General features: G+C 54.4%; 1 protein-coding gene across 8 annotated transcripts in view; it reads right to left on the minus strand.

The window, feature by feature from the left end:
* ABLIM2 (actin binding LIM protein family member 2) overlaps window positions 1-21,625 on the minus strand; it is a 135,949-nt gene that overhangs the window by 84,174 nt on the left and 30,150 nt on the right. For all 8 annotated transcript variants that reach the window (XR_006386739.1, XM_044267859.1, XM_044267856.1 and 5 more), the window contains exons 2-4: window positions 15,562-15,705; window positions 8,386-8,569; window positions 1,098-1,213 (exon numbers count right to left, since the gene is read on the minus strand). Coding sequence is in view for 7 of the 8 variants with exons in the window: in XM_044267859.1 (XP_044123794.1) it covers window positions 1,098-1,213; window positions 8,386-8,569; window positions 15,562-15,705 (444 nt within the window). In the remaining variant the exon portion in view is untranslated. The remainder of the gene's footprint in view (window positions 1-1,097; window positions 1,214-8,385; window positions 8,570-15,561; window positions 15,706-21,625) is intronic.

The following is a 21,625-nucleotide window of genomic DNA, read 5'->3' on the forward strand; positions in this document are numbered from 1 at the left end:
TTTGGAAAGGGCAGAGCCTTTTAAAACTCTCACCAAATTATCATTGAGTCCGGGTTTGGGCATATTTCCCTTTTTACTCTGGCTTCCAGGGAGCTCTGGACAAACTGTTTGAACGAATCTTGCCCCCCTTTTCAATTTTGCTTATTCGAGTTTTTTTTTATTACTATTTCAGATTTCATTATAACAGTATCAATTGTGAAGCAAATTCTCAGAAGTTCAGCCAATCCTGTCCTCCACAGGAAAGTTTTGAACGGAGGACTCTCCTAGCAAGCCCCAAACCCACAGCCTCACCAGCCAGAACTGCTGTTCGCTGGCCTCTCCAGGGGATGAAGACTTCGCCTCCTTTCACTACTACCAGACCCCTAGGTCAGCCCTGAGCTTCTAGAAGCCTGCAGGTGCAATCTCCTTTGTTGAGAGGCACTCGAGCCCAGCACTGGGGCACCACTGTGACCACAGCATACAGGGCGGGCGCTGAAGCTCCCTTCCTGTCCAGGAAGCATGGCAGCAGCAGGCCTTGGAGCACCGGGCCCCTTTTCCTGTCCCCACATCCCCCACCTGGCCCAGAAGCACCATGGAAGCCATGGAAGGGGGCTCCTGCCTGCCTCATGTTGTTCTCACACTGCCCTGCACCCTCAAGGACACTCCAGCCCACATTTGTTCTGTGACAGTCTGCTACTCCTTCCAACAAGCATCTATTGAATACCCATGGCATACAAACCTGGGCCTTGCTCCTGGGGCATGGAGCAGTAAACCCAGGAACTCTCGACCTCAGGCGCCCAGAGTTCAGTGTTCTCCCAATGACTCCCCCAAAGGGTTTCTGAAGGGTCTAGAATTACCTGGAGCTGAGTGTGTGTGTGTGTGAGTGTGTGTGTGTGTGTGTGTGTGTGTGTGTGTGCAGGGGAGGACCAGAGGAAGCCAGGAGGCTTCCTGGAGGAGGCAGGCTGGAGCGCACAGACTCCCAAAGACTTCTGTCCCTGGTTCCTTCCCTGTATCTGTCTATCCGCAGTCACTGTTCACTCCCACTGCTTCTGCTTCGGGTCCAGGTGGTCAGGTCCCTCCCACTTTCCCTTCACCCCAACCCCTCTGCACCCACTTACTCCAGAGGCCCTGGGACAGGTGCGCACTGCTGCCTGCTGTCTTGGGCAGGGAGCACTTCTGACACATGCATTCCTTCCCGTTGAAGGTCACTCGGTCCCCCGGTGGAAAGGGCAACCTGAAACAAGAGAGCACATGACCAGCCAGAATTGCCTACTGCTCTTCTCCTGGGTGGGGGTCGGGGGGCAAGACTCACCCCCATATAGCACCACCTGCCCGGGGCCTCATTCAGACAGGCACCTCAGGCTGAGGACACAGGACCTCCCCATCCAGGCACCCCTGTGTTCCTGCCGTGTGAGCCCCGGCTCATACCCAACGCCCTAGCCTTGGTTGGTCCTCTTCTGCACAAACAGGCAGGATTGTGGGGCCCTGGTAAGGAAGAGTGACGGCCAGCCTGGTGCTTGGCACGTGGCAATGGACCAGGCAGCCTCAACTACCCACTCCTCCATTCACCCCTGCCTCCTCTGACCACCCAGGATGCTTTGTTCGTATCGGTTCAGCAACAATGGCACCTGCCAGCATTTACTGAGCACCTACTGTGTGCCAGGTGCCACAAATTACAGTAGCTACCCCACATGCGTGCCTCATGTAATAACTCCAGGACATTTGTCCAAGCTGAAATTTCCTTCATTTTTTTCTCTGCAAGTGAGAAAACTGAAGTTCAGAGAGGGTAGTTAACTTTTCCAAGGACAGACAACTGAAGCATGTCAGAACCAAAGTCAAACCTAGACCTGTTCAGGCTCCAAAGCCCCCTAATTTATGTACCCACTTGGAAGTCGAAGAAGTCAGTGCCTTGTACAAGCAGGCCTTGTAGACACAAAGGTATCACATATTCTCTCTCTTCTCTAAGTTCGGCATTTTGCTTATCATTGATGTTTTTGCATTAATTTTTAATTTTTTAAAATATCACATTAAAATATCATGTACCTTGATTGCTGATTTTTTGGGGCATTGCTGAAATCCCGCATCCAGGCTAAGTCCCAGCCCTGGTGCAGGCTGGGTAGAAGCAGCAGAAAGCCACCTTGCGTCCCTGCACCAAGAACGTCCCCCCTGGTGCCTGAGAGGTGGCTGCTCTCCAGCATGGGAGGGACAGGCTACCTGTAGGCAGGGCTTGAAGATCAATTTCGGTGTCCTGCCCGTGTCCACCCTGGCCACCTGCTGCCACTGAGCTCCCGGCTGCCCTGGGGCCACTTTCCTTCCCCAGCAGAGCCTGGCCAGAGAAGAGCTCTGGGGCAGTAGCCTGCAGGATTCTCTGCACCAGGACATGCCCTTTGCTCGGGTTAAACCTTCGGGTCTGCCCTCTGCCTTCTCAGGGCTGGACAATCCCGTGGAGCATCTGGGTGCTCAGTAGGTACCTGCTAATGAGTGAATGAGTGAGTGAGTGAGTGAATGACTGAAGGACTCTAGGGGGCCTGACTCAGAGCCCTCTCCTGCCTGGCCTCCCCATGCAGCCTGCCAGGTCACACCAGCCCCAGGCCAGTCCCAAGCCGGCAGTGTCCCTCCCTGCAACAGAGTCTGCCCTAGCCCTCGCCTTGCATAGCTGGTGTTCATCCAGCAGGTGTGTTCTGGGGCCCCAGGGGCCGGTTCCTGCTCTTGAGGACCCAGGACACGTACAGGATGAGCTGATCCCCCTCCCCAGGTTTGGGAGACGATCCTGTAGACCTGGCTCCTTAGGGTCCAAAGCCTTTGCAGCTATGTCACCTGCCGTCAACATTGTGCCCTGCTGCTCTCTCCTAGAGTACTGCTGCTGGCTGGGTAGTGCAGGGTGTTGGGTGTTGGGCTAGACTGAGCATGTGCTCTGATAGGGTCTCTGGCTGTGTAACCAAGAGTAAGTTACTTACCCTGTATGGGTCCTGCTTCTCACCTGTAAAGTGGGACTTAAAATACCTATCTCATGGGGTTGTTATCCAATCCTCCCACCTTCCCTCCCTCCCTTCATCCATCTCTCCTTCCATCCACACATCCATGTATCATCCATCCATCCATCCATCCATCCATCCACTCTTCCATCCATCCATCCATCCATCCATCCATCCATCCATCCATCCACTCTTCCTTCCATCCATCCAGCCAGCCAGCCATCCACTCTTCCTTCTATCCATCCATCCATCCATCCATCCATCCATCCTTCCATCCACTCTTCCATCCATCCATCCAGCCAGCCATCCTTCCATATCCATCTATCCATCTGTCCATTTCCCATCCATCTATCCATCCATCCATCCATCCATTGGACAAACTGCATTGAAAGCTCTAGCATACTGCCTGGGACCAGGTGGGGCTGAATAAATGATAGCTATTATTTTATTAGTTCAACTTTATTGAAATACACTTTGACAAATGCACCCATTCATGTTATCAACACCACGGTCATGATATGGGACATTCTGTCCACTGCAAAAAGTCCCCTGTGACTCTATAGTCACCCCCACCACCACCCATGGCCCCAGGCGACCATGATATGGGCATTCTGCTGCTGTGGATTGGAAATGTCTTTCCTGGAATTGCAACTGCAGGCACGTGGAATCACACAGTACATAGGCTTCAATGTCGGGTTCAGCGCCCTGCCCCTGACATTCACTCCCATGGCTGTGTACATCTGTAGCTTGTCCCTTGTCACTGTGGAGTGATGCTCCACTGGCCAGATGAGGGACAACATTATTCCATTCATTGCTGAAAGGCATCTGGGTTCTTTCCAGTTTGGGGATGTTACAAATAAAACTGATAAGAAGATTTGGTGACAAGTCTGTCCAAGGACATGTGCTTCCACTTCTCTTGGGTACATACCTAGGAGTGGCATCAGTGGGTCACAGGTAAACTCTCTGTTTATAACAAACTGCCAAACTGATTTCCAGACAGATTGTACCACTTTGCAGTCACCCTGGCAATAGATGAGCATTCCTTCAGCTTCATATCTTTGTCAACGCCCACCTTTTTAGCTTTGGCCATTCTGGTGGCTAGATGATGGTGTTCCACCATTTTAATCTATTCTGTTGTGTGTGCTTATGGTTATTTGCATTGATTCTCCTGTGGAGTGTCTGTTAAACTCTTCTGCCCATTTTTTTTTAAAAGATTTTATTTATTTATTTGACAGAGAGAAATCACAAGTAGATGGAGAGGCAGGCAGAGAGAGAGAGAGAGGGAAGCAGGCTCCCTGCCGAGCAGAGAGCCCGATGTGGGACTCGATCCCAGGACCCTGAGATCATGACCTGAGCCGAAGGCAGCGGCTTAACCCACTGAGCCACCCAGGCGCCCATCTTCTGCCCATTTTTAATAAGGTTTTTGTTTATCTTCTTATTGATGACTTACAGAAATTCTTTATATATTTTGGGTGTCAGTCCCTCATCAGACATATTTTATCTACCATTTGATGGCTTGCTTCCATACTTTACCAACATCTTTTCAACATCATTTTTCTTCTTCTAATTTTACTGTCACTTAGGTGTGCTGGCAACAAGTTCTCTTAGCTTTTGTGTGTCTACAGAAGTCTTTATTTTGCCTTCATCTTTTTTTTTTTTACAGGGCAGACAAATTTATTCATGTTATTTTAATCACATACATCTTGGAGATACTTCAGTTTCAGTTCCAGACCACTGCAACAAAGCAAATATTGCAATAAAGCAAGTCAAATGTATCTTCTGATTTCCAAGTGCAAAGTGATGTTTACACTGTAGTCTATTAAAGTGAAATAGCAATAAGTCTAAAAACCAACATACCTTAATAAAAAGTACTTAATTGTGAAAAAATAAGCTAGCCACCATCTGAACTTTTAGCAAGTCGTAATCACTGATCACAGACCAGCATGAAAAATATAATCATACAAAAGTTTCGCATTTTGTGAGTTACCAAGAGGTGACACAGTGACATGAAGTGAGCAAATACTGTCAGAAAATGGCACTGACACACCTACTCGATGCAGGGTGGCCTTGAACCTTCAGCTGGTAAAAAATGCAGTATCTGCAAAGTTCAATATGACTGTACATAACGTTCATACCATTCAGTGTGTGTGATTCAATGGTTTCTAGTGTATTCAGACTCACGTATGTGTCCCCATGATCAGTTTGAGGACTTTTTCATCACCCTAACAAAGCAACCCCATACTCTTTAGTGGTCTTGCCTTCATTTATTGAAAGTATTTCTTTTTTCCCCTTCCTTCCTTAATTCCTTTCTCTCTCTCTCTCTCTCTCTCTCTCTCTCTCTCTCTTTCTTTCTTTTCCATGGTATGGAAATTGTTTGATTTTTTTTTCCTTATAACTCTTTAAAGATGCTATTCCATTGTCTCCTGGGGGGTGCATAGTTTAGATAAAAAGTCTGCAGTCTTTCTTTCATTCCACTGTATATCATGTGGGTCTTTTCTCTTGTTCTGTGTTAGATTTATTATTATTTTCCAAAAATTTGGTTATGATGGACTTAGTATGTTTCTTTCATGTTTTTTTCTGCTTGGGGTTTATCAAGATTCCTGGATCCATGCATGGGCTTATAGTTTTCAAGATTGGAAAATTTTCAACCATTATCTCTTCAATTATTTGGTCTTCCCCCACCTTCAGGGTTTCCCCTCTCAGCCCAGACAGGCAGAAAGATTCTTTATACACAGATCCCTTAATCTTTCTTCATGTGTTCCAGTCTTTTCTGTCTCTTTGCTTTAGTCTGTATAGTTTCTGTTCTTATGTCTTCAGGTTCACCAAGCCTTTCCTCCTCAATACCTAGTTATTGCTAATTCCTTTGAAGGGATCTGTCATCTCAGAAATTGCCTTTCTCATTTTCAGAATTTCCACTTGGCTTCTTTTTAATTCCTTCCATATGACTTCTCTTACATTCACATTCTCCTTTAAATACCTAAGCATATTTTCAATACTGTTTCAAAGCCACCATCTGCTGGCTTCACATCCCTCTCATTTCTGGATCCACAGCTATTGGGTTTTTGATTCTGGCTTTGGGTCTCAATGCCCAGCTTCTATGGCTAGTAACACCTGAGTGGACACTGGGTGCTGCCAATGCTCTGTTGCTCAGGGCTGGATTTCCCATCTTCCTATGAAGAGTGGTGGAAGGCAGTTAGCCCGTTTGCAGATCAGTGCAAACCTTTGGGGGTTTATTCTATCCTTCGTTTCAATAGGTGCTTGTAGCCTTTGCTCTTGGGCTATTTTACTCCTATTAATAATGCACAACTTAGCATCCCCACTGCATACCTGGGTCACATCTTGAATGTCTCCCAGCCCTGGGAACCATTCAGCTTACAGCAATCCGGCTATTCTTTGTCCACCTTGTGAAATGTCCTCTATGCCTACATGGCTTTGTGTTCAGTGATGTCTCAAAGGTGCCCCTACGTTGCTCTCTGCCTTGCTCTGTGTGGCTCCCTCCCCCTGGCACACAGCCCCTGCTGCTCTTATCACTGCCTCCTGACCCAGTCTCCTCTCCTGGTAGTGCCACTCCAGGAACTGTCACCAGGCAAAAAGCTGGGTGGTTGCAGGGTCTGTTGCCTTTGTGGTCCTGCTCTTTGTCCCATGCAGACTGTGCCCCAATGTCCCCAAACAATTAATGCATGTAGAGTATTGCAATTGTGTACAGAGGGTGTAAGTCTGGCCCAGTTACTCCAGTGTGACAGAGCTCTCTGTTGTTATTTTTTTTAATGGAAGATTATCCAGAGGTGATCTTTCAAACTTATTCTGATTATGTCCCCTTGTCTCTAAGCTGTGTGCACAGCAATCAAACATTGGATTGTCCTTGTGGGAACTCAGACCCACACATGCTGCAACAGCATAGTGGCTCTCATTAGAGATATTCCCTGTCATTGTTCCCTCCTCTCTGCATCCCTCTGATGAAAACATTCACTTCTATCCAGCACACAAGCCCTAACCACAAACAACAGCTTTGGCAACAACACTCAAAAAGTCCCCCTTGAAACTGGGTGTGGTGAGCCTGAGAAAACAAGAGCAGAAGATAAACTCGGGGTTCTTTTTACTCTTTGCATCTTAAACATAGAACTTCTTCCTGGGAGCAGTGTGTTTAGGGCAGGGCGTGGGGTGCAGGAGGTTTGCTCACATGGGAAAGCTGCTTCTGGGCTCTCTCCTAAGTCCCCAGAGGTGCGGGGTGGAGCAGAGAGCTGGCTGAGGCCCTGCTGGGAGGGTCAGGCTCTTTCTAACTGCAGCAACCCTCCACCTCCTCCCTGCTTTGGGCCTTTCTCATGGATTCTAGGGGGCAGTAGGGAGGAGACCCAGAGAGAGGGGAGGTAGGGACCCCAGGGCAGAGGTCGTGGCAGGACCCCAAGTAGGAACACTTTAAGACCTGCATGGGGGTGGTGGCTGGGAAGATTCTAAAAAGAGAGGGACCCTTCCCCAAATCTGGAAGATACACATGCTTAGGGGCCATGCACCCAGTGGGTGGGTGAGGGGCCACTCACAGATCAAGGACCTGGGAGCAGCTGAGGGGTGGTGGTAGGTGGACAAGGATGGGGTGAAGTGTGGACCCCACAGGCACCAATGTGAGAGAAGAAACACATGGAGGATGCTGGGAGGAGAGGAACTCAGCAAAGGGGCCAAAGAGAGTGAGGAGGGAGCTCCTCCCCAGAAGCCCAAGGAGGCCCCATGTTGGCAGCCTCCGAACCTGCCTCTGTGCCACCACCACCCCCACCCCCAGGAAGGAGGGCCTGGTCCTTCCCTTCAGGCAAAGGGTGGAGGCCTGCATGTTCTGGGGTTGGACAAAGGTATGTCTTGGTGTATAGCCATCCTGTGTCCACCTGCCACCCCGGGTTTGTGCCCTGCCTCCCCTCCCAGCTGTGGCCCAGCAGGAGGGAGTGGGGATGGAAGGAGGGAAAGAGGGAAGGAAGGAAGGAGGAAGATGGAGTGAGGAGGGAGGAGGCAGGAGGATGTTGGGGGGAGGGGAGAAGAAGGGAGAGGGGAGGCAGAAGAACAGAGGGAGAAGAAGGGAGGGAAGAGAGTGGAGGGAGGGAGGGAGGGAGGGAGGGAAAAGGGAGGGAGAGAAGGAGAGAGGAGGCAGGAGGACCGAGGGAGGGAAGGAGGAGGAGGGAGGAGGGAAAGGGAGGGAGGGAGGAGGAGGGAGAGAGGAGAGAGGAGGGAAGGAGGGAGGAGGACAGAGGGAGGAGGGAGAGGGGAACAGGAGGGAAGGAAGGAGGGAGGAGGGTGAGGGACGGTGGTTAGAGGGAGGGAGGAGAGAGGAGGGAAGGGGAGAGGAGGGGAGAGGACAGAGGGAAGAGGTAAGGAGGGAGGTGGATGGAGGAGGCAGGAGGGAGAGGGGAGGAGGAGTGGCACCAGCAGCCCAGCAGTCCCGACTCACCGGCACGTGGCGCACACGAAGCAGTCGGGGTGGTAGGTCTTGCCCAGGGCTGACACCACCTCGCCCTCGATGAACTGATCGCAGCTGAAGCAGCGGGTCCCGTAGAGACGCTGGTAGTCCCGCGTGCAGATGTACTCTCCCTGCCGCACGAAGAAGCCACCCTCCGCCAGGTCACAGCCGCATGCTGGGGGGAGACACAGCGTTGGTGGGCTGCTGACTCTCCACCAGGTCCCGCCACACACAGCTCCCCCCTGATACAGGCCCCAGGGCAAATCTGGGGTGACTCGTCAAACCCCTAGGGGGCTGGGTTCCAGGAACAGACCGTGGCTCTGGCCCCCCAGCCCGGTGCTGAGTGGACTTTCTTGGGGAAGCTTCCAGAAAAACAGCACCGATCTGGGACAAGAAGGAGGCTCTGCAAAGAGGCCAGCACCTGTGAGCCCAGCAGGGGTGATGTGTGGATGCCTGCAAGCCCCTCAGTGACTTCAGTGGAGCTGTTCCCAGCAGTAAATAGCAGTAAATACAACGAAGCAGGAAGGTGCTCTGTTCTGGATGGGAAGATCCCAATCCCATGTGGTGGAGGACAGGTGCATCCCATGATTGCCCCCGGGTGGCAGAGAAATCCTGTTGCCCCCTCCCTGACTCTGGCCTATTTCAGTGTCCCAATGTCTGTCTCCCACAGTGCAGACAAGGCCAGACCTCCCACAGGAGGGAGGGAGACAGTGAACACTGGAATACGAATCCTTTCTGGGCACTTCGCCAGGTGGGGAAAGGGGCGACTTTCTCTGGACAGCCTGCCAGTCTGAGTGTGGGACACCCATGCATCCACCCCCCACACACACCCTCCAGCCCAGGGGCACGTGGGAGACACACATGGTTTCAGAGGGAGCCGCCTCTACCCCACCCCAGCTGGCCCAGCCCCTCCTCACCAGAAGCGAGGAGGACAGCCTGCACCCCGGCCCTGCCAGCCAGGTCAGTCCGGGGTCCTCTGTGGGTCCCAGCCCCCAGGCAGCATCCTGAAAACCATGTCTTTCCTTCCTTCCTGTCTCCCTTCCTTCTTCCTTCACCATGTTTTTGAATCAACACTGAAAATGCTTCATCAACACATCAGCTGATTGCAAAGGATGCTATTTCTGGTGAATTCTAAGGATCGGCATCTTGACATTGAACTCATCGAGTGGAGCACATCGAGTGAAGGGTAGATGCCAAAGCAAGACCACCAACACCTCCTCGCAAAACCCACAGCCAACTCTTGGTAAAAGCAGAAACTTCACCTCATCCCATTTCTGCCTGGAAACCCATGTCTGCTCAACTTCCCTAAAGCACGGTGCATGGACATAAGGCCCCCGACGCTCATAGCAGCAGTGTCCACAGTCGCCAAACTGTGGAAAGAGCCCAGATGGCCATCGACAGAGGAATGGATGAAGAAGATGTGGTGTATATATAAAATGGAATATTACGCAGCCAGCAAAAGGATGAAATCTTGCCATTTGCAATGACATGGATGCAAGTAGAGGGTATTAAGCTAAATGAAATAAGTCAATCAGAGAAAGACAATTGTCATAGGATCTCATTCATAGGTGGAACTTAAGAAGCAAAACAGGATCACAGGGGAAGAGAGGGATAAATAGAACAAGACAAAATCAGAGAGGAAGACAAACCCTAGGAGACTCTTAATCATTAGGAAAAAACTGAGGGCTGCTGGAGGGGAAGGGGGGTGGGGGGTGGGCAGTAAGGAGGGCACTTGGCGTAATGAGCACTGGGTGTGATATTAGACTGATGAATCGCTGATCCATACCCCTGAAACTAATAAAAAAAAATTACTAATAAGAAGACTGGAAGTGCCACATTGTGCTCTCTACAACAAAATATTCCAGAGTCAACGTGGACATTCATTTATTAGGAATTTCTTGTGGTCACAAGGCTCTAAACATTTAATAAGTTATCTGGATTGGGTTATTTTTTTCCCCAAAGATCAGCAGAAAGCTATCAAAATAACACAGACGTTATACATGTTGGCAGGTCAGCTGAGACACAAAGGAAAGCCTTCATGCATCAGCACAAAGGACGGGAGTGACGGAGGGGAGCTCCCAGAGCCCGGACCAGGCAACCACTCCCTGGCTTAGGGCGGGAGGCCAGGAGGTGAGGGCAGCCCGGCAGCCCCAGCCCCAGTCCCAGCCCAGGAACCCTCTCAGGCAGGGTAGGTTTCAGAAGCGCTGCTGTGGAAGGTTGGAGTCTGGAGATGGAAGCTCCAGGGAGTCGAGGTCCCCCGGGGCCCGGTCTGCTTGGCCTGGCAGCAGGGGCCCCCCTCAGCTCATGCCTCACTACTCCCTGCCCTTTCACCTGCCACCTGGGGGCCCAGGCGTCCCTGCAGAGAGGGGTGCACCCTCAGCTTGGCTCATCCCCCACACTAGGGGAGGCAGGGGGCCTCTCTGGGGTCCCCCTGTCCCCTTGCCAGGGCAATGGGGCGGCACGTGCTTCTCCCTGTTCTGGACACCGGAGCAGTGCTCAGAGGAGATGTTAGCCCTGCAGACAACTGAAAACCCAGAGGCTGGAGTGGCCTGGCTCTGGATCCCAGTGTCACCTGTGCACTTGGATGTGCGCCCCGGGCAAGCTCCTGAGCCTCTCTGGGCCTCTGCAGCTTCCTTTGGAACCCAGCCCACTTCCAAAGTAAAAATAGCTGCACAGAAAAGCATCCTCTGAACCCCGAATTACACAGGGCCCCATCAAGGCTGTGGATGCACCCACGTCGCTCATCCCTGGAGGCCGAGGCAGTGGCCAGACCTGAACTCCCTACACCCAGCAGGAGAGTGTAAACCTTTGGTGTTGTCTTGTATCACGGTGCACGCCCAGCAGGGGTACACCGACTCGGGAAGAACAGACTACTGGGGCCCTGCTAGGCATCTTTTTCTGTGAAAAGATAGCCATGGAGCACCAGGAGGGCCCAAGGGTACCCGGACTTTGGCGTCTGGCTGTCTTCCTGATCTTTGCAAGCATATGCTGGCATACCCTGGATGAAAATGTGCCCAGGCACATAGTGCCCTGCTGAGACCCCATAAGTCAGCATTGCAGACCCGGGGAGAGTCGATGCAGACGCTTTCCCGGCTCGCCCGTCCCTGCTGGTCACCCCCGCTCCTGGCCGGCCTACAGCTGCCCCAAACTCGTCAGGTCATAGTCAAAACCCCGACCTCTGCCCGCTCAAAATCTAAACTCCAGATTCATTAGTAATCTAAAAAATTCTTATCGGGGCAGTCATGACATTCTATCTTCCCTGTCGAATTAGCCATCACTGATACAGGGGCGCAGAGAAGCTGTGGGTGACCCTGAGTGTTGGTCCCCCCAACTTCCCTGTGGTCATTTACAAGAAATGCTCAGGAGCGCGGGCAGCGGTGGGGAGACACTTTCTGGAACACTGTTTGGCGCTGACTCTAAAGAACACGGAAACCACTCCTACCCTCTGACCATCAACCTCCTTTTGGGGACTTTAGCCCTCAGGAACCTCCAAAGAGTTGTTGCTGCTGCATTACACACCCTGGCACACCTACACTGGGTTCAGAGTCCAGCAGCCTGGGTGTGAGCAACTTGACGATGAAGCCCTTACAGGATGCGATTGTGGGCACAGAAGTAGGGCTATGACATGACGTCCAGGTAAAGAGACTCACAGAGGAGAGGACGGGGGAAGCTGCACACTGAACCTGACAGGGATCCCCTTGGGTGGCCCCAGAGGGATGTGACCCACTATCCCCTACACCACTCTGTGCTGGGGGATAGAAGAGGGAGCAGCTGGAGGTGGCCCCCATGGCCTGATCAGAATGAGCCAACCCCGGGGCTCATGGCCCACGGCCAGCCAGGGCTTGCCTGATCCCTGCCCCCCGGGACCCTCCATCTGTACCAACAGTCCCCTGTCGCCAGTCTCATCCTGCCACGTGGTCCGTGGATCCTTGAGCACCCTGCGTGGGTCTGACTGTGTGGAAGGAACGTGCCCTGGGCAGGCGGACGGCGCCCATGTATCTGAAGCTTTCCTTCTGTTTTGGAAGCCCTTGGCTGGTTTCTCATAAATACCTCGGGAAGGCCCCAAAAGGAGAAAATGCAGGCAGTTTTGCACCATGTTTGGCACATTTCTATTCTGTTTTGCAGCCTGAGAATAGAGCTGACTGGATTTCCACTCCCAGCCAAAATCACACGTCCTCGCAGGGTGGACACGATGGGCTCTGGCCCCCAGGCCCTTCCCTGCACGCCCACTGCGTGTCCACATGGCACCCCCAAAGCGATCTCTGAAAACAAAGGTGGACCAGAGCCCTCCTCTGTCCGTCGTCCCCGGGTGTCAGAGCCAGGGGTCTCACAAGAACCCCCCTCCCCATTGCTCATTCTGCGTCCACAAGGATGCTCCCTCTGTCTGCAAGGCTCTTCCCAAATATCCCTTAAGTCTTCACTCAGTTTACCTCCTCCGTGAGGCCCACCCTGATTACCCAGTTGAAAATAGCAACTCCTCCCTCATTCCCATGCCTGCCTTTCCGGAGCCCCTCTTCCACGTTCCCTGTAGGGCACAAAATGTATCTATCCTATCCAGTGTTTTATGGTCTGTCCCCCGCGCTAGGACATGATCTCCACAAGGACAAACATAGCCGTTTTGCTCATGAATGCCTCTCAAGCACCCAGAACACAGCGTGCATACAGTAGGTGCCCAAGAGATCATTGTTGCATGAACCCCAAGGTTAGGAAACGTGTCTGAGATCCACATGAGCAGCGGTGACGGGGTGAGATTGGTACCCAGACCTCCAGGCATCAAAGCCCAAGGTTGGAGCAACCATGAAGGAGAGTATAATTACACAACCATTTCATGGATTTTCCCAGGTAACCTGGGCCCACCCAATAAGTGCCAAGGTGGCAAGAACCCATTACATTGGGGCCTCTGGTGAGAAGCTGTGCTAAACATGTTTACCTGGCAACATGACCACCTGGGGACAGACGGGACTGGTCTCAGGGAGTCACCGCCCTCCTTTCTGGTCCTCTGTGCTGATGTGGGTGGGCCCGGGACCCAGTTCTAACCAATGAATCCTATTTGAAGACTTTGGGGGACCTTGGGGAAAGGGTTCTCCCTGGTCAAAGGGAGAATCATGTGAGGAGAGAGCCCTTTGCCTGTGCACATCCCCCCCCCCCAACCCCTTCTCCTGTTGGATGCTACCCTGGGAGGATGTGATGCTTGGAGCTACAGCAGTCACTCTGAGACCATGAGAGGCACTGCTGCCGTGCACAGGATGGGGGAGAGGGAGAGGGGATGGTGAGGGTGGGGAAGCAGAAAAAGAACCTGGTCTTTAAGGACCTTGTTGAGCTGTTAAATTCACCAACTCTCAATATCCATGTTGCTTAAGACACTGTGAGTTAGGTATTCATTTTGATTCATCCAAAAGTAGCCTCAGTGATTCCTAGGCTTTGCATTTTCATGAAAACCTGGATAAAAGACCAGTCCGAGACTGTGGGATTGTCATGCTTCAACAAACACGGCTTTTCCCAGCTAGCAGGTAATCTAGAAATGTCATTCCTCAGCCAGTGAATCGGGGGGCAGCTCTGATCCCCATGATCATGGGCACAGCTGGCAGGCATGGGGTGAGGCTGTACAACTGGCCTTGGAATGGGGCCCGCATGCCCACAGGTCCTGCCACCAAAGCCACTACTACAGGAACCACGGGGCGGGGCAGCCGCTGTCACGGGGCCAGTCCAGGAGCTGCTGGTCCCGCCTGCCACCTACCATGAGGGAGGGGGCCCAGCTATTCCTGCATTTGCTCAGGAGCTAAAGGTTGGAGGACAAAGTGATCTGGCCCAGATGACGCTGCGGGAGGAGGGGAGGGCTCCTGGGGCAGTCCCCACCTCCCCTCAAACCTTGTGGGTCAAACCAGGACTCGATTCTGGAGTCTCATGCCTTCTCTTGCATTCCTAAGGTCTGCGCTTACAGACAATCCTTTTAAACACGGTGGCTGCTTCCCCTGTGCCTTTTGAAATAACCTTTTAAAAAGAGCATTTTAATGGATTTTGCTTTCCAGACACAGCAAATTTGTCTTGTGGAGAGTAGAGAAAATTAAACCAGACAAATCCCATAATAGTCTGGGAAGCTCTGATGAAAAGGGAGAGATGCTTCAGGCAGGGAGAGGGCACTGACCATGGCAGAAGGTAGAGCACTGAACATGGTGGGGGGTGTCAATGACCAGGGTGGGAGGGAGGGCACTGGCCATGGCGGGGGGAGGGGGCACTGATCAGGGTAGGGGGGCACAGAGCACAGTGGGGGGGCAGCCTCAAGGGCAAAGGCATTGTTTTGGACAATAAGGACATTAAGTGGGACACTTAAGGACACTAAGTGATTGCAAGTCTCACACCCTCACCTGGGGCTGCTCCATACTTTCCCAGAAAACAGGCACGCCCAGGTGTGCCCCTCTGAAGGGCAGGGGCAGGGTTGCCCTCAGACTGAGGGTCCCAGGGCACTCCCATTCTCCGCCAGAGGTTGTGCCACCCCAGAGGTCCCTGGCTGGGGGACACAGGGGACACTCCCCTGGGTCAGTGGCCCTCATAGACCCCCATGTCTCCCATGGCACTCTGCCCCTCTCCAATGGCAGGGGACTTCAGGGCCATTTCTGGGGTGCCCCCCCTCATAGCAGAAGAGCCCAGCCAGTGGTTCTCAAGTTTTCTTTCCAAACAATAGGACTCAACACGCAGTCTTTGCAGAGGGCCTGAAGCCATGGTGTGGCGATGGGGCAGAGCTCCTCTGGGGCGGGGGGCTCACCCGCGGCCTCGCACCCCCACACCCAGAAGATGGCTCCATAGAAGTCTCCAAGGGACTCAGCTGGGGCCACACCCAGGCCTGGCATCCAGCCGGGGACAGGCTCCCCCAACTCCAGGCCCCAGCTGCCCCCTCAGCTAGCTGTTGCACATTGATCCTAGGGCCGCTGGCACAGGAAGGAGGAGGCTGGGCCCTAGTGTCGCCCTCCCCCACAACAGCACTCTGTGGTCACACCCATCTGCCCCTGCCACCTGGACTGGCCTGGAACCCTCCATCACCGGAGTCCTCCTTACTCCAAGTTAGATCCCAAACACCACCTCCTCTGCGAAGCCCTCTCTGGAAGCTTCCAGATCTTTCCCTGCCCCCGCTCCCAGCAAGGAAAAAGAGCAGAGGCCCGAGAAGCTCACCTTTGCACACGAAGCACTCGATGTGGAAATACTTGTTCTGCACCCGCAGCACCTCCCCCTTGCACACATTCCCACAGGTGTTACACAGGATCGAGGTGCTTGGCGGCTTCTCCAGGGGGCTGTGAGCGGCCTGCGGCTCTGACACTGCACGGAAGGAACAAGGAACCACGTTAACGGTGGGACACACACCAGGAACAGGGGGGCAAAGCCGCAGGAGCGTGAGGCCGTGGAGGGGGGCACCCCCCAGTTCAAGCCCCATAGGGGGTCAGGGGACAGACGTGTCTTCTTTCCCAAAGGACCAAAGGGAACTAGATAATGTGAGAGGTCATCTGGTCAACCCCCAGTGTGTGTGTGTGTGGGGGGGGTGCTCCTCTGTATGGCAGCCCCACCTGATGGGCCATCTGCCCCTGTCCAGGTCGGCACACATGGTGCTCGCTTCGGCAGCACATATACTAAAAAAAAAAAACAGGTCGGCACACATGCAGTGGCGGGGAGGTCACACCCCCTCCCAATGGGCAGCCTAGTCTCTTGCCGCCTTGACCTGGTAGGACCCCAGCTGGCAGGGCCTCAGAAGCAAAGCCCCCAACGTGAGCTTGGCAGCCCTCCTGCAGCCAAGAGACCCGGCACCCTCTCTTCTGCGAGTACAATAACCACAGTCCTCCTTTGAGCTTGCTTCAGATTCCCTCTGCGTCCTGGGGCCATTGACTGCAATTTTGCTGCTGTCCTCCTCAAAGCCAGCCATGGCCTGGGTTGTTTATGGAAGCGCTGGAGACCCACTGAGGGCCAGGTCAGGGTGGATGGTTAAAGGGCCCGGCCGTGGGGCTCTTGGGGGCGTCCACATGCTCCTCAGCCATATCCTCCAAAAGTTCCTAAAGGACCCTGTGACCCACGGCAGGTGTGCCCCCTTGAGGAGCTCCAGCTGGGCAGTGGAGATGCACCATGTGGCAGAGCTGGGGCGAGGGGAGGCCCAGGGGCTGGGGACCAGCAGAGTTGTTGGAAGCACAAGGAGAAGCTGGCTGGATGCTGGACTTGGAGGCCAGCACGGCGGTTTGCTGGGTAAAGAGCATGGCGCATGCAGGGACCTAAACAGGCTGGACCTTTGGACCAACCCGAGAAAGTCAAACCTGGTGCTCCCCTCACCAGCCACATGGGATGCCCCCTTCTAGCCTATCCAGGCCCCCAGCCCTCATCAGGCTCCCCTGAGAGCCCTCTTTCCTCCTCTGGGAACTCACCCCCTCCCCACCGCCTGTATCTGGGTCTCTGCCAAGTGCAGGTGGCCGACCCCCGGCTCCAGCCAGCACTGAGTAGACCGCTTGGCTTTTCTCGTGGTTGGGTGTCTTTACTCATCTCCCCATCTTCTAACACCACCCACCTTTTGTTCTGGGGGCCCTGCATGAGGCCGAGACAAGGACAGGCTACAGGTGTGTATCAGGGTTGGCAGGTGGCAGGAAGGAGTGAGGGCGGCCGAGGCAGGAGGTCTGCAGGTGCAGGTGAGCTGTGCACCTGGCTGCAGTGGAAACCCCAGGTGGGCGCGGGGGTGTGGGCTGGCCAAGGAAGCATCGCTCATGCTTCGTTGGAAGGTTAAGCTACTTGCACATGCGTACCCATTTACACAACGGTCTAATGCTAGCTTTGAGCAAGCAGCAGACCTCAAGTTCTCCTCATCCCTGTCCGAGGAAGACACTTGTCTACCTGATTTCACACCTGTCCCCCACGCCCAGCACCCCGCATCCCAGCAGCCCCCGATCTGCTAGAGCTGGGCTCCTCTCGGCTGTTGTCCCTGCCCAGGGTGCAGAGTTGGAGAGCAGGCGGCACAAAGGGGAGGGGCTGGGTCACGCAGGGGATAGCGAGCTGTCCAAGGAGGAGGCTGTGAACACCCCAAGGGCAGCAGAGTGCCTGCTGTCTGGAGACAAGAAGTAGGTGCAAGAAAAGAGATGAGCTGCATGAAAAGTAATTCGGCGTCTCCCTGGGCTCTCCAGACCCAGAGTCAATGCCTGTCTCTGGTTTCCGGAAGAGTCACACTGGAGGGTGCAAAGCTGGGGAAGGCTGATGGCTTCAGTGACATTCTCCACTCTAGCTTAAATGTGAACCACAGGCTTGCCCTTCGCTTCTTTTTCCTGTAGAAAAGGTGCAGAAATGGCCTTATCTATTACTTAACAAAATTGGGGGAGGGTGGCATTTCCTTGGACTTGGATTTATGACTCCCCGGCGGAATGAGCCACTGGAATCCAGGTTTAGAACCTGTGAACTGCCCGGGGCCTGCTAGGCTCCAAGTCACCCCATCCACCTCCTAGGCTCCGTGGAGATTGTGGGGGGTGGGGGTGGGACACGGATCCTCCACATTGTTATCTTCTCATCTGTCCGGCAGACAGAGAACAATAGCCTATCATCTGTCCACGAGCAGACAAACAAGTTTTTATACTACTAGAATCTGGCTCAAGTCCAATATGAGCGAAGGTCACCCAGCCACCCTGGGGGTCACTCTGAGCCCCGGGGGAGCACTGGCTGCAGGGGCAGATGGCTCAGGTGCAGCCCAGCTTCCCCTGCTGCGTGCTGTCACCTGGAATGTCCAGCCTTCCGTGCGTCTGTCCATCCATGCGTCTGCCCTCTGCTCACATCACCTGCCCTGAGAAGGGGGGCGTGTTTGCCAGGAAGATGGGCTCAATACACAAGAGCTATTGTCATTCACAAAGACACACAGCCTGACACCACCAGTTTCCTGGTTACTCGAGGTCGATCTGGTCTAGGTTGGGGGACCTGCTTTAAGATAGGCTTTGCTGGGGGGATCCGCCTCTTGCCCACCTGGGGCATCCTAAAAGCCTCCCAGGGTGTCTGGGCGGGAGAGCTGTGGTGCTGCCCTCTGGTGGCGGGAGGCAGACACTGCGCTGTGGGGATGGGTGGCAGGTGCCCCTCTGCCCCAAGGAGTCCCATCTGGGCGCCCCATTTGTGGCGGGAGCATCTAACTTCCCAAGGTGACTCATTCCTCAAACCTCTGCAGAGGCCCAATTGAAAGAAATTCCCATATGTGGACTCAGATGGGGTGTGTCTCTGCGGGGAGCTGTTGCCCCTGCTGTGGAGGGAGCTGAAGCCCAGAGAAGAGGCCCAGGGCCTGCAGGGGGCAACACCCAGGGTTCTCTCCAGGGGGCCCCAAGACAGGGATGGGCTTTTCTGGCCCGCCCTGGTGTCTGGTGTGTGGGTCTTACATAAAAAAGGAGCATAATCAAGAAACCAGATATCAAGCCACAAAATGACACAGGGGACAGCCAGATGCATATTACTGAGGGAAACGAGCCAGTCTGCAGAGGCCGTGGGCTGTGTGAGTCCATCTACAGGACATTCTGGAAAAGGCAGAACCACGGAAACGGGAAAAACAATCAGTGGTTGCCAGGGCTTGGGGGGAGGGAGGGGCGCGCAGACGGGGTGTGGGGGTGTTTAGGGTAGAGAAGCCACTGGGGTGGGACACGGTGATGTCATCCCACCCTTGTGGGAATCCACAGCAGGTTCAACCGTCACTGTGGACCGAAAAGCACTCTAAGGACTAAAGTCTGGGGAAAATGTTAAAAGAAAGAGAAGCGGAGGGAGAGCTACCACACACCGCCAAAGGCACAGGCTCATTTGGCTAGGTTGCAAGATGAGCTCCAACCTCTAGCTTCATGGGTCCCCAGTTGGGATAATAACCCAGCACGTAAACTCAGGTGGTAAAAACTGATCGCATGGAACTGAGACTATTTGATCGCCGCGTGATAAGGAAATCCTGGTCCTGGGGAGCCTTGCAGGGAACAGGAATTATTCCCGGGATCATCAACCTGACCGAGGGCTGGTCCCACGGTCCCCATGACACCCTAGTGGCCCTCCAGGCTGTGACCCTGCTCCCTCCCCAGGAGATAAGAGCCTCATGCTGCTGGGCCTGGGATGGGAGCCAGCAGGGCCGGGTGTGGGCTTGCATCCACATCCGGTGGCAGCTGTGTGACCTTGGAGAGCTGACCAAACCCCAAGAAGCCTCAGGTTTCACATCGATGAGCTGCTGCCTGGTCTCATGAGGCATTTTGTGAGACTCCATTAAAGGAGAAAAAGCACCCGGTGCAATGCCTGACAGGTGACATCAACCACCGCTGCTGGCCTGGTTGTCTCCAGGCCCTCCAATCTCAGGGGCCCCCCTACCCCTGGGGATGGGGAGGGGAGGAGGCTATCAGGAAGGAGACCAGGAGTCCACCAGGGGCAGGGGGCATGCCTTTGCTTACACATCCACCTGTCAGGAGATCGTTCTAGATATGCCTCCATGCTTTGGCTACCTCGTGATGTGGCGGCGTAGACAACGGGGATGGGGACAGCTGTCCTGATCCCAGCAACGCCCCTCCCTAACCTTGGGCAGATCACATGCCCTCTGGAGCCTTTTTCGTCCTCCAGGAAACGGGGACAAGTATTCCCAAATGTGGGACCCTCACACGGATCGGACCGGATGACACGTGCGGAGCCTGTGACCCAGCTGAGCACCTGTCGTGTGTGGGGATGCAGGAGGCAGTGACAGTGATGGGGCCACAGATAGTGCCATTAGTGACCCACAGCAGGTGGGGCTCCTAATTTCGGTGTCTGTACCCAGCGCTTCACCCAGCAGTGTCCAGCGCTGACACCGTGAGCGGGCCCGACCCAGAGCAGAGCCAGGCCTCGCCGGCCCTTGGCTTGGGGAGCAGGGTCGGTGGCTGACCCCCACCAGCATGCTGGCTAACGTCGGCACCAAGCTCCGCTCCCTCGCCCATGTGGCTGGCAGGCGGGGCTCCTGGATACCGGGCAAGTGGGCTTTTTACCCTGATGAGCTGGGAACACTCCTCTGGCCTCTTCACCCACCAAACCCTCCCATTCTCCTCTTCCCTCTCTCAGCTCAGCCCTGAGTGGGGCCACTTCCCACTTTGTTCACCAACCTGACGTCGCTCTAGACGCCACAGCCGGATGCCCCATGTCTGTTCCTGTCATCAAAGCTGGAGACCCACGCCATGATGATGCCCTTGGAATGCATGCCCGGAGTGGTCTCCCTTCTCCCATGAGATCCTCCCCAGGGCAGATGCCGCCGCGCCGTGGCCCTGCCCTGGCCTCCTCCGGCCTTGGAGCAATCTGGCCTGAGCCTTACTGGTGCCCTGAGCCCCTGGAGACCACCACGAGTCAAAGCACTTCATTGTGAAGTCAGAAGTGCAAGGCGCTCAGCCAAAGGGCGCTCAACTCCAGGAACTCAAACAACAAAGCTGCTCTTGCTGTTACTGTCTGCTGACTCCATGGTTCACCCACTTGACACATACCCGAGGGGGAGTGCCTGGGGACCTAACAGGTCCCGGATTCCACAGGAACCAAACAGGCCCAGCCCCGGCCCCCTACCTGCAGGAAGGGTTTTTCACCCCATTTTACAGGGGACGACCCTCAGACTTAGAGAGGCCTCTCTCGTTCCAGCAACACATCTCTCGCTTCCCAGACCGCAAGGCACACGTCGTTTGTGACCTTCAGGGACATTTCCAACTCCAAAGGCCCAGGCCATGCTGGAGCCCAAGCCGGTGTACCCGATGAGGCCAAACATCCCCATTCCTGCTCATCTCGTCATCCAGGGTTTGGTCTGCAGGTCATGAACTGCAGGACGGCCCGAGGGGCCCTGTGTTCTTGGGGTCTGACTGAACTCCAGGCCCCATCAGCCGTGATGGCTTTGCTGCGCTCCTCACTCTTCTGAGTGCATCATGCAAACCGCTGGCTGGGGCTCCAGACGGCACGGCTCTGCTCTAATATTGAATAGGCCATACGGTCCTGAGACTCCAGTACGCCCAGGGTGGGTCCTAGGCACACAGCTCCCGCCCTCCCCCAGGCCTTCACTTCTGAAGAGACAATGAGCAGAGAGCCACAGACAGAAGGCCAGCAGGGAGATGAACCTGTGTGCAATCAGAGAGGACTTCAGGGAGGAAGTGACATGAGGGGGGCAGGTGCCTTCTAGGTCTTCAGTGAGTACCCATCCCCATGCTCATCTCCACCACAGTATGACCATGCTGGGTGGCCCTTGTCCCTTGGTCTGTGGCTGCCTTCCCTGGCC

The sequence above is a fragment of the Neovison vison genome, chromosome 11, assembly GCF_020171115.1.
Source record: "Neovison vison isolate M4711 chromosome 11, ASM_NN_V1, whole genome shotgun sequence".
Lineage (NCBI taxonomy): Eukaryota > Metazoa > Chordata > Mammalia > Carnivora > Mustelidae > Neogale > Neogale vison.